The sequence below is a fragment of the Takifugu flavidus genome, chromosome 12 (genome assembly GCF_003711565.1).
Source record: "Takifugu flavidus isolate HTHZ2018 chromosome 12, ASM371156v2, whole genome shotgun sequence".
NCBI classification, from domain to species: domain Eukaryota; kingdom Metazoa; phylum Chordata; class Actinopteri; order Tetraodontiformes; family Tetraodontidae; genus Takifugu; species Takifugu flavidus.
In genome coordinates, this window is record NC_079531.1 from 1479401 (window position 1) to 1495401 (window position 16001).

The 16001-nt window shown below is 47.5% G+C and overlaps 1 protein-coding gene across 1 annotated transcript in view; it reads right to left on the minus strand.

Annotated features, from left to right (window-relative positions):
* The window catches only part of LOC130534729 (chloride channel protein 2-like), a 63547-nt gene that overhangs the window by 19063 nt on the left and 28483 nt on the right, over positions 1 to 16001 (minus strand). The window contains 14 exon segments of the mRNA XM_057049219.1: positions 2698 to 2853; positions 3679 to 3713; positions 3716 to 3762; positions 4431 to 4532; positions 5701 to 5785; positions 6125 to 6250; positions 6404 to 6482; positions 6791 to 6814; positions 7630 to 7644; positions 8765 to 8842; positions 9245 to 9378; positions 9619 to 9747; positions 10694 to 10825; positions 15238 to 15288. Coding sequence (XP_056905199.1) covers positions 2698 to 2853; positions 3679 to 3713; positions 3716 to 3762; positions 4431 to 4532; positions 5701 to 5785; positions 6125 to 6250; positions 6404 to 6482; positions 6791 to 6814; positions 7630 to 7644; positions 8765 to 8842; positions 9245 to 9378; positions 9619 to 9747; positions 10694 to 10825; positions 15238 to 15288 — 1193 coding nt within the window.

Below are 16001 nucleotides of genomic sequence, written 5' to 3' on the forward strand. Positions count from 1 at the left end.
CTGCAGATTACTCCCCCCCCCCCCACACCAAACCCCCATCGCATTGTCCCATGGACATGGGACAAGCGTGGTGTGTGTGTGTGTGTGTGGAGAGTTCATCTGACGTACTCTGAATGTACTTCCTGGCAGGATAATGGGGAGCCGACTGTTTCTGATGACTGTTTCAGCTTGTAGCCGCTCCATTATTCCCATTTTACAGGCGAACTGACTGGAATTCCCCCCGAGGAATCATGAAAGTTTCATCTAGTTTAATCTGACGTAATCTTCTAAACGTACATCACACAAAGGTAGCGCGCAGCCATCCACATTTATAAGGATCTCTGACCTCTAACTGGCTTCTATTAAACATCAGGGGAAGAAAAGGCCTCCGGGCGGGAAAACTAGCTGCTAGGGTGTGTGAGGCGCTGCCAAACCACGGAAAATGGGAGAAAATGACTTAATTCACATTCTAATGTTTGCCTTAATGAGACTTATATGTCACAGAGCTGCTTCAGGGGTTTAATTTGTTCGGAAATACAAAACTGTTTGTTATATTCAGTGAGTCTGACAGACACGGTGCTGCTGCTATTTTTTTATTTTTATTACTCACAGCAACAGAAATCAATGAATTTCACCTAAATGGATGAAAATACCAATTAAGTTATTAAAAATGCTCCCAGCTACATGATCACGCCACTATTTTTTCTACACCTGTGCACAATGTGCATACATTTTGAGTTAAAGAACAGTTCAGAGTTCATGAAAAAGCATCCTAAGGCTTTTTGGAGAGATTAGATTGAAAAGGGGCACAATGACCTTTGACCTGTAAGTCAGTTAGAACTCTTCATTTGGGACCGTTGACACTGACATCACCAGATCATGTAAACATACACACAGTGCACGCTGCTGTGCACTTTTCCTAATTGCAGCATCAGTTTATGAGGTCATAGCTGTTCCTTTTTAAACACAATTGCCTCAAGTATATTCCCAAGAATATTCCCATTCATCTAATCAAATCGGAGCAGAAACTCCACACTTAACAAGAACCGTCTGGTTGAAAGTCAAAAGTCAGCGATTGATGTTAAGAATCTCCAGCAAAGTCTCTTAAAAGTGGTTCTGCCATGTTTGTCTTATCACCCAAACCCAGTTCTAAAGACTCAAATGTACTCCTGGGATGAAGTTCTCCTGCTCAAGCCTCCCGACATTCCCGACGCTTCTCTGTAATTTCCTGCAGCTGCGTGAATTCACCCGTCAGTGTGATTTCTACAGACTTGTACACTGCAGGCTACAGTTTTAATGTGTAAGGACGTGAGCTGGTGAGCTCTTTAACGCCAGCACCTGATCCCACTGACAGCAGGATGAAGCAGCGCACCTGTTAGCTTTAAACGCTGCCACCAATTAGCTGCAACTGCTAACTGTTAGCTCCAGCACTGATGGTTTTGAGGTTAGGATCGTAGTTGTTCACCTCAATAAAGTAGGAGAAAAAAGCAACAAAGTAAAGGGTAGTCAAGGATACAAGTTGTGACGCAGGCTCTGCCACACTTTAATACATTTACCCACTTTAATATAACGTGCGTGTATGTGTGTCACATTCAGAGGACAGTCTATCACCTGGGGATCCCAGGGGACCCTCAGGGGCCTTTTCTCTGGTCCCACTTCAATTACAGTCCCACCAGTTCTTTGACACAACACACACACACACCACACACACACACACACACACACTGAAAGACCTTTCTCACAAAGCACTGTTGATGTGCAGAATTGCACCGCTAAAAATAACATTTATTGCGCACTAAATTAGTTTGAAGATGTGTGTGTGTGTGTGGGTGTGTGTCTAAGGTGTCCTAAAACATCACAGACGCACGTTTAACCTTCTCCCAACAGGCGACATTTCCGTCTGCTCCACGCAGTTTAAAACCACCTGACATGTCTCCTGAGCACCTCTGGGCGAAGACATCAGCTGGAATGAAAACCTTCTGGAAGTTTCTGCATGAAAACGAAGACAAGACGGCTGCCACGTTGAATAAAAGAACCATTCATTACCGCCGAGGAGAGGGAGAGCGCAATCTCCCTTTTGAAAATCACCAGGCTGAGTCCAGAAAAAACCAAAGGCTGTAATTAGACGGAGCCATTACAGCCTCACAGTTGAATGTGTGTGTGTGTGTGTGTGTGTGTGTGTGTGTGTGTGTGTGTGTGTGTGTGTGTGTGTGTGTGTGTGTGTGAGAGAGCATGCCCACAGATAAATGTTGAGAGCAGCATGATGAGATTTGTGCAGGTGGGTGATTAGAGTTAGAACGCTGCATCTCTGTGCATTTCCCCCCCCAACGGTGCACAAACTCACCTGAGAGACACACACACACACACACACACACACACACACACACACACACACACACACACACACACACACCCTTTACTAAAGGACAGATGAATTCAAAACTGCCTCTTTGGAAAAGGTAAAGTGTTTTTGCCAGCAAAAAGGTTAAATTAGATGTTCCCGTGAGAAAAGGAGCAGCAAACGTCACAGATCAGTTTCTGCCACGGCAGCAGGACAAACACACCATCACCTCTCTGCTCGTTTAGCTTCGACCCCAGAGCTCCTGGACGCTGTCACCTAGACGCCTCCTTCAGCAGCTCAGGAGCTTTGACTGAGTTCATCAGGAGTTTGAAGCTCCTGTTGTGGTTGATCTCATCTGTAGCTAAGGTGCGTCTTACCTTCATGACGATGAAGAGGACGAGGGTGACGAAGACGTTGACCTGCGGGTGTTGCCAGGCTTGGGAGTGTCCGATGTAGTCGAACTCCTCTGCGATGCCGTGCTTGGCCCACGTGCGGTTGTCCAGGAGCGTCACCAGCGACTCTTTCTGGGTCAGCTGGAGAATCACAGGAACAAACGTGGCTAAAACTGATAACATGGAATAAATGTGACGTTCCTTCTCTCCATAGGACAGGACTGAATATGATTACAGCTTCTGGAGACGTTGACGCCTGGTAATCTTAGCGGAGCTCATGTAGAACCACATCAGACAATGGGTGGAAGACCCGCTGTGCCCCCAAAGATCTCATTAAAGAAGCAAAGAACTTATGTACATGTCAGCGTTGTGACCCGAGACAGCCGGAGAGGGTGTTGGTAATAATGTGAAAGGAATGACAACAGAGGGAAGGGCCTGGAACACTGCGCGAGCTCTCTGGAGATGACCTTTAAGAAGAACGGGACGGATTCGCTGGATTCAGGAACCCAACGTGCCTTTTTGTCACGAGCCCAACCCGGCGTGTGCAGTTCAGCGGACACAGGAGCGCTCTCTGCTCGTCCAGACTCCCACCCAAACCAGCGTCTACCTTATCTAAATTCATAGTACAACATGTCCTGACGAGCCTAATGTTCCCCACACGCACACACACAGGCGCACCCATGAATGGTAATCAAGCTGTTATGCAACAATATAATGATTTTAAATGGTTCATTACACAGCTGCGCTATGCAGCCGCAACCAGGACAATAAATCACAACAAACCCAAACATGCAGCAGCGGCGGCCGTTTCCCTTCAAGGAAGCAACCTGTTACTGTTCAGACTGCAGCTGCAGACTGTATTCAGGCTTTGGAATAAGGACACAGGCAGCACCCCGTGCATTGTGGGAAGTTTCCTTCATAGGTGAGTTACAGTGGAGAGTGATGGCGGCGCCATGCAGAACCCACCTTTCCTGCCATGAACTGTCCAAAGCCGGGAGGAACGTTAGCGTGGAGACGAGTAAAGTGACCAGTGCAGGATACAGCAGGCGTCTGAGAGAGAGAGACACAGAAACAGAGAGAGAGACAGAAACAGAGAGAGAGAGAGACAGAAACAGAGAGAGAGAGAGAGAGACAGAAACAGAGAGAGAGAGAGAAGACAGAAACAGAGAGAGAGAGAGAGACACACAGAAACAGAGAGAGAGAGACAGAAACAGAGAGAGAGAGACAGAAACAGAGAGAGAGAGAGACAGAAACAGAGAGAGAGAGAGACAGACAGAGAGAGAGAGAGGAAAGACGGATGATGCAGGTCGTTTATTTACCTCATTAATTCACTGAAGCATTTACATTGATGTTGAGAAGCTTTAATTATTAAAGGATTAATGGATAAACAGGGGCCTCATTGTCACAGTGAATCATGCTGCGTGTTTGTGTGGGGACATAATTGACATTCATCATTTATAATCTGCTTTTTTCCCCCCAATAAGAACAGCGTTGGGGTTTAATGACAATAAATTAAGTATGAGTGTGGAATCTGCTGCGAATCTGTGCTTCATAAATAAAATTGACGTTAATGAGTGAAGCCACACCTGAGCAAACATCAGGTGTCCCTTAATGTTCAAAAGAAGGATGCCTTTACAGTGAAAGAGGATTTTAGTGTTCTGGGGGGTTAGTGGGGTGTTCGAGAGGAGCCCAGGTGACTGTGGTGCTGCTGGACTTACTTCTTCATGAGGAACCTGTTGATGGTCTTTTGCTTCCTCATGAACTGGACGATCAGCCTGTTCAGGTAGACGAATAGAGCCCCGCCGAAGCCACTGGCGATGCTGCAGAGAGACGCAGCAGAGTCAGCCCCCTCCAAACCTGCTACCCAAGCAGATTCCTGCTAAACCAGCTGTAAATGCAACCCCAACAGTGTGAGCGAGAACATCGGGGACGCATCTCAGTGAGGACAGGAAGAGGAGAGAGAAGCAGACGAGCCAGTCGCTGCATTATTAATCCTAAAAAACGTCTCTGAATAAATAAAGAAGACGTGATTAGAGGCTTCGCCCTCCTTGTGCAGCTGGAGATAAACAGCACATTTCCTCTTCGTTCTTCGTGTTGAAGTCCAGAATGAAGGTTTCCAGACAGAGTCGGGTCAGGGGGAGGTCGGGAAAAGGCGACAAAAGTTATATAATCAAGCGTGTAGTTCTCCACCAGGACGTCCTTGAGTAGAAGGAATGCAGGCGTGACACTGATATCAGAGGCTGCGCTGATGCTCAGATAAGTGGGCCGTTCTTCCCTTCTGCCTTATATTAGATCATCTGAGATTATCACCGCCGAAGATGCAACTAGAGGAGCGACTCGGGGTTGAGGACACGTTAACACGGAGACCAAAGACATTTAGCTCAGTCAGCGGGCCGGGTCTCGGGATAAAACCGTGTTTAAGTAATTAAATAGTCCTCCACGTGTACCGTGTGTTATTTCAGTATCCTGGCGTCCCGAGGAGCCTCGCTTCAGAAGCCTGCAGGCGTAAACGGATGCTGACCGAATTCTCAGCCTGACAACTATTGGCAGGGGAAGATGGAAACTACACGGATGGACACACACACACACACACACACACACACACACACACAAAATAGGACTCGGTGCTCTAGAGGGAATGTAAAATGTACACTGTGATTCACCGACCCAGCAGCTGGTGTTCACACAAGATCCACCGAAGAAGAGCGGGAAGATGTTTCATATGAGGGAGCATGGTGTGTGTGTGTGTGTGTGTGGGGGGGGGGGGGAGTGTGTCTCAGGTCTCGTTCACAGTCATGCAGGAGCCCTCAGGTGGAAGCAGGATAAAATAAGACATGGCTCAGTGGGCCACCAACTGTCCCCGCCCACACTCTCCGCCACGCGGGCCACCTCCAGGGGACGCCACCTCCAGGGGACGCCACCTCCAGGGGGCGCCCCGCCAGCGCCTCCTGCAACAGCGCCACATGTCACACGCTCAGCACCACTCACCCGATGACGGCGAAGGCAGGAAGCTCCTGGAGGTCGAAGGGAAAGTCGAGGCGAAAGCGCGTCTTGAAGAGGGCGGTGATGGTTTCTGAGGAAACAGGAAGTCAGGTGAGAGCCAGGAAGCCAGGTTCTGTGCCTAAAGAACGGATTAATGTCCCAGGCTCTCCACACTGGGAACTCTAGTTCTGCACTGCAAAGAGGTTTCACGCCGCTTCCTCGGAAGACTTAATAAGGAGTTTAGGAGAGCAGATTGGTACTCGCTCCTATTTTTCTTGCCTCCCATCTGCCTTCTGCAGAGACCAGCGGCCTAATTTATGCTGCTATAAACCAGTTAGCCGGTCTGGAGGGGGAGAATACATAGGCGGAAAGAGGAAAAATAAGAGTCTCTGCTGGCTAATGTTAGACGAGGGCCCAGAAAAGACCTCACCTTCATCTCTGTTCCAAACAGCCAACACTCTGAAGATGAAGGCACTGAAGGTGGCCGCAAAGAAACCTCTCCAGTAGTTCCTCACGGCGAAGAACGTGGACGTTACCTCGATGCTGAACAGCACTCCTGGAACACACACACACACACACACACACACACACACACACACACACACACACAGATTTCTTCATTAAAACAAGGATCCTGATCCTGCACATCTCTTCAAGACATAATTCCACCCAGGAGAAACATCACAGGTGCCTCCCTGTGAGGCCTCACCTCCGATTGGAGCAGCGAAACAGCAGCCCACCCCCACAGCGCAGGCCGCCGCCAGCATCTCGATGTTCCTCGACTCGTTCTGAAACACACACACACACACACACACACACACACACACACACACACACACACACCACACACACACACACACGTTAATTAATGCACCACCACATAAAGTCACATGAGACGGTTTGGTGACAGAAATATGGACGTAATTGTTCTCTGCCGTCATGTGTGACAAGCTAATCTCCCCGAAACTGCACAACACATGCAGTTAATCCTGATATAATGTGTTCATAATTACATAAATAACATGCACGTACGTGCGCGATAACATGGATGCAGTGCATGCTGGGATTTTTTTTCCATGTGTCTGATCTTCCTTACCTTCATCCCTATGAGATAGTTTTCCTTAAAGCAGCATGTCAGTGATAAAGACAGATTACTGTGAGTAAGTGCGGCGTGTAGACGTGCACGCTCGCCGGCTTAGACCACTCTGACGAATTTACAGTGAAAAACTCAGATACGCACACGGAAAAATCGGTGCTGCAAATGGACGTTACTCATCAATCCTTCAATAAATGCTTTTTCAATAACTTAAGACTTATTTTCCCCCCCAAAAAAATCACAAAAACAAAATCTTGTTCTAACTGTATAATTATTCATAGAGATCCGTGGAACAGGGGTGATTTTTACCTGGCTAATCTTGGCTAATGTAACAAACCAGCAGGTTTTTGAAACCAAGAAGCTTAAACTAAGAATTTTCTCCCTTTTTTCTTTCATAGTTTGTGACTGTGAGTAAGAAACTGGCTGATATAACACGACGTGATGATTCCTCTTAAAAGTCTCCTGGAAAACTCATGAATTATTGGTCGACTGTTGCTTCACTGGACTACGGCAAAAGAATTTAAAAGAATTTCACATCATCTGGAGAGAGGCTGATTCCACATGTGCTCACATTAGCCGCTGCATCAATCACTTCTCCATATCTTTATAATTTCCAAACATTAAAAAACAAACCGGTCCATGTATTTTTCACGAGCTGATGCAGAAATACGTGGAATAATGATGTGATCAAAAGGAAAGTAACATGAGGAGGAACCGAAAGGGGGGAGAAAAACCCTTAATTCAAAAAGAGCCGGATCAAATATTAATCCTGCTTCTGCAGTTTAGATGATGAGGACGGAGACGTGTGGAGCATGCTGGGAAATGGACGATTTCATTACCTTAGTCCAGGGCTCCTTCAGCAGTGTGAAAACCAGAGACAAAGTTTTCTTTAATTATCAATCTTCTGATCTTTGAGCATTTTATTTTCACAGGCAAATGGAGCACGCGAGGACTTCTGAAAGTATCTTAAACAAAAGCTGGTTTCTCTGCATCCAACACGTCACTTCAGCCCGAGGAGGCGCGGCGCAGCTGCACAGCGACACTTCACCCCCCCCCCCCCCCCCGGCATTAATATGCAATAAAATGCAGCAGAGCACTCTGGAGGGGGAGCAGAGAGGGAGATTAAACGGCCGGGCAGATGGAAACACTCACATCAGGTGTCTTTAATCAATAAATCAATAACTTGTATCAATTGACCCCCAACCAGTGACACCACAGAGCCCCAGTTCTCTTCCTGATGGCACTAAACGGTAGTTTGTGTTGCCTTTCGCTGAAGTTAACACCACAGTTTTAAATACAGGATCTCATTTCTCGTCCCCGCTCCGGCCCAGTTCAGATCCGAATCCCGTCTGTCCTCTCCAGAGACGCTCACATCTGTGGGAACGGAGCCGAGTTCCCAGTGGGCGTCCCAGATGGGACGAGAGGAAGTAAAAAGGAGGGGGGGATGAAGAGGAGCATCATTTCGCTCCCCCCTCCCACACTGAAATGTTCGTCTCTGTGGACCAGAGACGGACATCAAAAATTTGCTGACAAATAAGATTGATTAAACATTTATAAAATCCAATATCACCAGCTCGCCACTTCCAGGGAGGAGGAATTTAAAGACATTTTCTGACTCCAACAAACACTGATTAGAAGAGAAAACCACACACAGTCTCGTCTTTTTATGCGTCTTTACTGCCTTTTAAAGGCAGCTGCCCTTACTTTGGTTTTATTACTTTGGGTTTACCGAGTGCAGACACTCGTGATGATGGAGGATTCGCTTTTTCTAACTTGATATAAGGATGACTAACCTGGCAATGGAGTTAGTTCAGCGATATCTTTTTATTTCAAGAGATTCTTGCCAAAATTAACCTCATATTTGACCTGATGTAATGCGACTGTTGAAAGGACAAATACTGGACCCCAACTTGATAGAAACGTTCTTTGGTGGCCGATTCAGAAAAGACATAAACGAATGGAGATGAGACCAACCTCGTAGATTCCACCAAACAGAGACATGAACTTGCTGAGCAGGGCGGCGCACAGACTGGCGATGTGTACGAAGGGACCCTGACAGGAGAACAGACACGTGCGTGTTTAAAAAGGGCCGCGCACGATCAACAACAACAACAACAAGCTATAGAGTGAAAAGTTCAGAAAAACTGGATGCAGCTGCTGTGAGGCAAAAACTCAAGAGCCTGAGGCTCCTGTGTGTGTGTGTGTGTGTGTGTGTGTGTGTGTGTGTGTGTGTGTGTGTGTGTGTGTGTGTAAACCATACACAACATCTGCACAGGTTGTCTGAGACTGAACGTCTACGTTAGCATCCACATTGCGTTACATTTTCCTGTGGTTACGAACCCGATCGGGTCCGACGACAACGACCTCACTGGCGCAGCTTTTAGCTTGAGCAACGGGTTAAATTTAACTTTAAAAGCACATGCAAGCATAAACACATGTTTAAGCGCGTGTTACCTCCTTGCCCAGGGGCATGCCGCTACCCAGAGCGCAGGTGAGGCCGATGACCTTGGCCACAAATGTCTTGAACGTGAGGTATTCCTTGAGCACGACGCCCCTCAGAATGGTCTTCATCTCTGGAATACCAGAACCTGCAAGGAACAAGTGGAACTGCAAGTGTCTGCTTGATACTGAAAAACTAAAATGTTGTAGGATTTGGAGTGTGAGTGTGTGTGTGCATTCTTGTTTATGTTACATTAAGAGGACAAGAATAAAACGCCTGCAAAGTGAGGACATGTTGTCTGTAAGGGTGAGTTTAAGGCATTTAGTTGTGATGAGGTTAGAACAAATGTGTGCACGTGCTTTTACACGTTCTTGCGTGTTTGTCCTACCTACAGCCTGTGGGGCGAGAATTTGTGTGAACCCGGCAGAGAAGGTGATGAGGACCACGGGGTAGGTGACCCACGCAAGATACTGAAGGAAGATGTTGCTATCCAGGCCACCGTACATCCATTTCTGTGCTGTGGGCACACACACACACACCACACACACACACACACACACACAGGAGAACATGTAAATGCCCACACACAGGTGCAGTGTATGTGTTCTGGGTCCACATGAAGGAACTGGACACCGGTCTAAGTGTCCTTGACAGTGAAGCTCAGACAGAATCTGAGACGTCCACCCGAGCATTTGTCCCGTAAGGCTCCAAGATTTGCTCTTTTTCCCTGATGCCTCCCTCCTTCACAACATCTGTATCCATCTTGCAGGAGTATGTGATGCCATAAGGAGCTTTCCAGCCGTCTCTTAACCATCTCCAGTTCCACTTTAAACGCATCCTGCTGGGTCTACTGATACAAAACAATCTAAAAAGATGGCGTGCATCCACGACTGGAGCACGATTTTCCGTTTCTGTTTCATGTTTCTGGGAATGATCTGAGAGACTTTGATCATCCATCAAAGCACCAAACAAGCCCTTTAACTCCCAGTAAAATATGAGAAGCAGAAGAGAATTCAGACAGCTGAGACAGAGGTATGGGAACTAGCCTGCTGACACTTTTCTGACAGTTTGTAGTGCTCGTTAGCAGACGCACATTAGAAATAAATATTGAGGCAGATGTCAAGTGATTGATTTTAGTGTTCTTGAGAGGGAAAAGTCAGTCCTTAAGATAAGGTTTCAACATGAATGGACATCAGGAATTGTGAGGAGTTTTGTGGACGCCCGTGGAAAAAGTGGGAACGACACCCATCCCTTACAATTTGTTGTTTTACCACAAGGTGGCGCCAGATCTTGATCAAATGAAATTAAAACCACTTGACAATTAATTCAAATATTGTTTTAATGGGGAAAATTTTAAAGAAAACCACACACATCCTGAGTCTTTCCAGATCAAAGGGAAAATGTATCCAATCACTGTGTAACTGACCATTTAATGCTCTCAGGCCTCATCCCCCCCGGCTCACCTTGTAAACAGATAGCGATGCAGAAGTCCACCACCCAGCTGACCAGGGCCATGACGAGCCCCAGCAGGATGAGGAAGATCCAGTCCTCCCCGACCCGTGAGATCAGGAACTTCTGACAGCGGATCGTGCAGACTGCAGACGCGTGGGGACACAGACAGAACACGTCAGGGAGCGCGAGGACACACACGCCAACAGTTCTGCACACAAGCGCCTGCTTGAAATGCTGGAAATTTAGGGATTATTTCATCCAGATTTCAGAAAAATGGGCCAATAACATCTGTCATCTGCATGTTTATTTTAGTTTATTTTTTAGAAATTCTCTTATCAAAATGTGACATTTCTTTCCCATCAGCAATTAATTAGACTATACAAAATAAATGCTGATTAAATTTGACTCCTAATCAGTAGCAAATCATAGTGTTCTTTCTCAGACACGTTCTATCACTTCAGAGTTCCTTTTTAGAAAATTGTAGGGAACACGGCAGCTTTTCTTTAAAGGTTATGGTTTTATAACTCAGACTCAAAGGTCACTTCACTTATTTCCAGCCCCGTCACTGCTGCTGTGACTCCGAACAGGAGATTTTTCTTCCCTTTTGATAAATCAATGCTACGCTCATTGAAATCTTTCGATTTTTGCCAACTTCCAACACAAACAGACGGTTAATTTCACCTCACTGCGCATCCAGCTTTGGCTGATTAAGTGAAATTTTAAGGTGTTTATGGCACTTTTCTAAAAATAAAAGGTTAATTTAATTGTATTTTTTCCTACAACACATTTCACATCAGTTCTAACTGAAGATTAGAACACATTAAGTTATAATGATCATAAAATCCACAAAACTTTTCTTAAACTAGTAAGATTGTTGGACATTTGTGTCAGATATAATGGAAAAGCAGCTCGTTACACATCCACAGGGTTAAATGAGCCCGTTAGAGACGCTGATGAATCTGGTGTTAATGGGAAGAGGATGAATCAGATCTGAGGAGAACATTTTAAACACTCACCTGCAGGCAGCCGTAAACGTACACGCCTTAAACGCCCTAGGAGACACGTGCGCACACGTCTTTATGTGCACTAATTAATGGAGCGGAGCATTTGTTTGTGGCGGCTAATTATGTCGTGCACGGGTGCACATCATCCGGCACAACAGCTCGTTTGCAGCAGATACTCGTTTGTTCAGTGTTGACGTTTGCGTCCCGGACCACAGCGGTCCTCAGCCCGTCCAGGATCAGAACCCCGGGAGCTGTCTTCGTTAATAAATCACATCAAAACGACGAGAAGAACAAACGAGAAGCAAGACTTCAGCAGCCGAGGGGGGAGCGGCCCGGCCGCCATTATTCTCAATTTGTGGTCATCACGGAGACGATTCGCCCACGTGTGTTTCCACTCATGTTGTGGGGTCTGACCACCTTTGTGAGGTCCCCACCAGGTCAACCTTTCAGTTCAGGTTGATTTGAGGGGTTTTGGTCAGTTTGTGAAAGAGAAACGAAGAGACGTCAATGCAAAGGCCCCCACAGAGATAGTTGAGCTAGTGTGTGTGTGTGTGTGTGTGTGTGTGTGTGTGTGTGTGTGTGTGTGTGTGTGTGTGTAGTCTTCAGGAGTTGTGATTTAGTCGGCTCCGTCTGCGCTGTTGTTGCTTAATAGCTTCTTCTGTTGTGGTGTGCACGTGTGCGTGCACGCCCTCACGCACCAGGCCTCTGCAGACGGGTTGCCGACTTCATTCTTGGTGGCGTGCAATAAGCAGCATGCTCGTTCCCCGCCGCCCTCATCGCCTTCTGACTCACCCTCTGCACCACTCTCCCTCCCTCCATCCCTCCATCCCTCCCCTCTCCGGTCCAATCATCCCCCTCTCCTCTCCTCTCCTCCTCCTCCTCGTGATAATCACATTCAACCTCCGACTCTGCTCCTCATCTTCTTCCCGTGCTCTCAGCCTTTATCTGCTGCCCACCACATCCTCCTTCCTCACCAGCGCGTCCACAGACATGATGCCCACATGCCTGCTGAGACTCATTTAGGTTTCCGTGGATACCGAGTGCGTCTGGATCCGTGGCCTGACATTAAGACGTGTTGAGCATCGTGTTTGTTTGGGCCGAAGACGAGTGAGTTGATCACAATTCTGGACACAAACGGCTAAAAATAACAAAGATTTTTCTAACCCTGACCTGCATTAGGAGCCCACACACACACACACACACACACACACACACACACACCTAAAGACTTCTGCTCTTAATTATTCAAACAGTTCCCTCATTTGTCATGCAAGAAGGCAATTCCACAGGAGCGTAACAGGTAAAGGCGCCGACTTAATGCTACAACTCTGCACCATGAGGGAGAACCCCCCCCCCCCCCCCCCCCCGCGCATCGGGGAGAGATTCAATTAGAAATGCCTGGCCGGGCATCCTCTTAATTCGATTAGAGCACATGCAGATGTGCAGAGCTGACAATTCAGCTGCTCTTGAAGAGAAACGCAGGACGCATGTTGGTGGGAGAGGTGAGGAAGAGGAAAAGAGGAAGAGGAGCTGGAAAAGAGGATTAAAGGAGAACAGAAGAGTCAGAAAGGGAATGAACTGGTCCCGTTGTGCAGAATAACGGCTGCTGCAGTAACAAGTTCCTCCGTTCCCTCGGCACTTTCCCCGTCCCGTGGAATCACGATGAACCCCCCCCCCGTTGATGTGCTCCCTCTGCTAATGAGATGTAAAAGGAGGTGATGTTTATGTAAATGTGCTGTAACGGCGCCGGTCCCGGGAGAGCTGGCGGAGCGTCGCCTCCCCAACTCGATCACATCGTTTTCTCCTCCAGCAACAGCAGCCGCGACGCGGTCGACCTAATGGGGCGGAGTGGCGCACACGTGCACGCCTGCACACGTGCACGCCTGCACACTCCCAGAACAGGCCTGCGCAAGCACCAAAGTTAGAAAGCTCCTCTCTCGCCGCTCCTGAGGAGCGTCTGATGGAGGTTTAATGGTTCTTAGACGACCGGCGATAAAACCAACACAATTAACCGGTTTATCCTCCTGCCATTAGAGCCGAGGAAGATTTGCTCCCTGCCGCAGGATTCAAACGCTGGGTGGAAGAAATCATCCCGAGAAGGGAGGCACCATTTGGATTCTCTGTGGTTCACGTTCCGCACAAACGCTTCTGCGACTGATCGATGGGAAAGTGCCGCTTATCGCCACTGATCGTAAAACATGCGTAGGGAGCAGCGGCCTGTCGGCGTGTGTGTGGGTGAGGAATGTGTGCTGGTTTAAATGCACGGAGGAGACGCGTCTTTCTCTCCCCCGGAGAGGGAGAGTCCTCTCATTTCCTGGATGAAAGCCCGGACAACAACAAGTCAGCGGCCCCGCCGCCACCTCTCCACGCTGCTTCTGGCTTTCCCTCCATTTCAATTGATTTGATCCACCAATCCCAGAGCCCTTCCCATCACCCCCCCATCTGTAACTTCATCTCCTCCCTCCTTCACGCCCAGATCTACATTTCCCTGTTTCCACCTCCCTCTATTGAAATCTTTCCTCCATTACCGCCTTGTGTTTTCATTCTTCTTCCCCCCCCTCCTGCTCGGTCAGCACTTCCACGCCGCAGTCCTCTGCAGACACACACACACACACACACACACACAAACACACACACACACACACACACTCTTCTGCACTTGTTATCTGCCATTCCAAGCTTCACAACCTTCACTTATGATGTCACACATGAACGTCAGGTTCTTTCAGCACATTAAACAAGTAAAAATGGTGAACCGGAGCAAAAGGGCCATCAATCACTGTAAAACCCATGTAACTAACACACACACACACACACACACGCACACTGTCCATGGAAAAGAAGCCTGCATGCGGCGCCTGTTGGCGTGACCAGGCTGCATTTGTCTGCTCTTGAGCAGCAGACAGAATGGAGGCATTGATCACCACACTTGTCCGCGGCGTGCGCCGCCTAATCACAACCATTCATCTTCCCCATGTCCCCCTCCCCCCGCACGCATTAACGCACGCACACACACACAACAAACAGTGCTAAACTAAGACGTTCATAGGCCTTTATTGCAGCAGGGCTGAAGGCTGTAATGAGGCCGAGGAAGGCAGAGTCAGAACCAACAATGCTGGGGAGATTGGGAGTGTGTGCACGTACAGATTTCTCACTCCAGCTGTTGATTAATATAGAGCCACAAGCTGAGAGAGAGAGAGAGAGAGAGAGAGAGAGAAGAGAGAGAGAGAGAGAGAGAGATAGAGAGAGAGAGAGAGAGAGAGAAGAGAGAGAGAGAGAAGAGAGAGAGAGAGAGAGAGTGTGTGTGTGTGGGGGGGGGGGGGTTTGGTAGCCATATTTATAGCTGCAAACATTTGGATTCTACAGAAACCAACTGTTAATTTGCAGTTAGCAAAGTAGCATAAGGGTTGCTAATGTATTATTAACCATTTATTACAGATTAATGATGGCTTAATGGCCGCGGTGGTGCAGGTGTGAATGAGGGAGGGGCAATAAGGAGTTAAAGGGAATTTAATGGACATGACAGGGATTTATTTTGCTTTTCGGTTTACCAGAAATAAAGTCGTGGGCCGGGGGCTCCAGAACATACGGGTAACCCGACCCTGGAGAACAAATCACACAAGACAGTTAAACACAAGCAGCATCCCTGTGGTGTACGGCCACAATATACGTCCGTGACATGAGCTTCTCCTTTATTTCTCCAAGTTTAAATCAGACAATGCAGCATTTTAAATAAGCTCAGGTGACGAGGAGATAATGACGTTATCACAGGCGGCAGGTTGTGGCAGACAAGAGAATCACGGCTCAACATTAGCAGCCGGAACTTCAGTAAAACTCATTAGTCTGATATTTGTGAAACTTTCCTGTCACCTTTCTGCAATAAGCAGCCAATTATTCAGACATGAGGAAAGAATTTACAGTGAGGCTTCCCGATGCTAGGCCTAATTAGCTAAAGTTGCTAATATGGGATCGGACTGGGAAAGGTTCTCCTTGCGTTTCATTGTATGAAATGACAATTAAAGTTTACTGGATCACACATCAGCACTTGGAGCAACAGAAACTCTTATTGTGGCCTTTGTCGAACGATATAATGATGCTCGTGGTAACAACTGCAGCTCAACCACAAAAAAATGTAGGAAAGTTTTCAGTTTTTAGCTAGGTGTGTGTGTGTGTGTTGGCTCAGTGATGATTACAGATTAATAACTCGGAACATAAAGCTCAGATCAAAAGAGACAGAAGAGACTATCACACACACACGAAGATTATCTGCAGTGGCGAACAGGGGGACGGGGGCTGGAGGAGGAGGAGGAGGGTA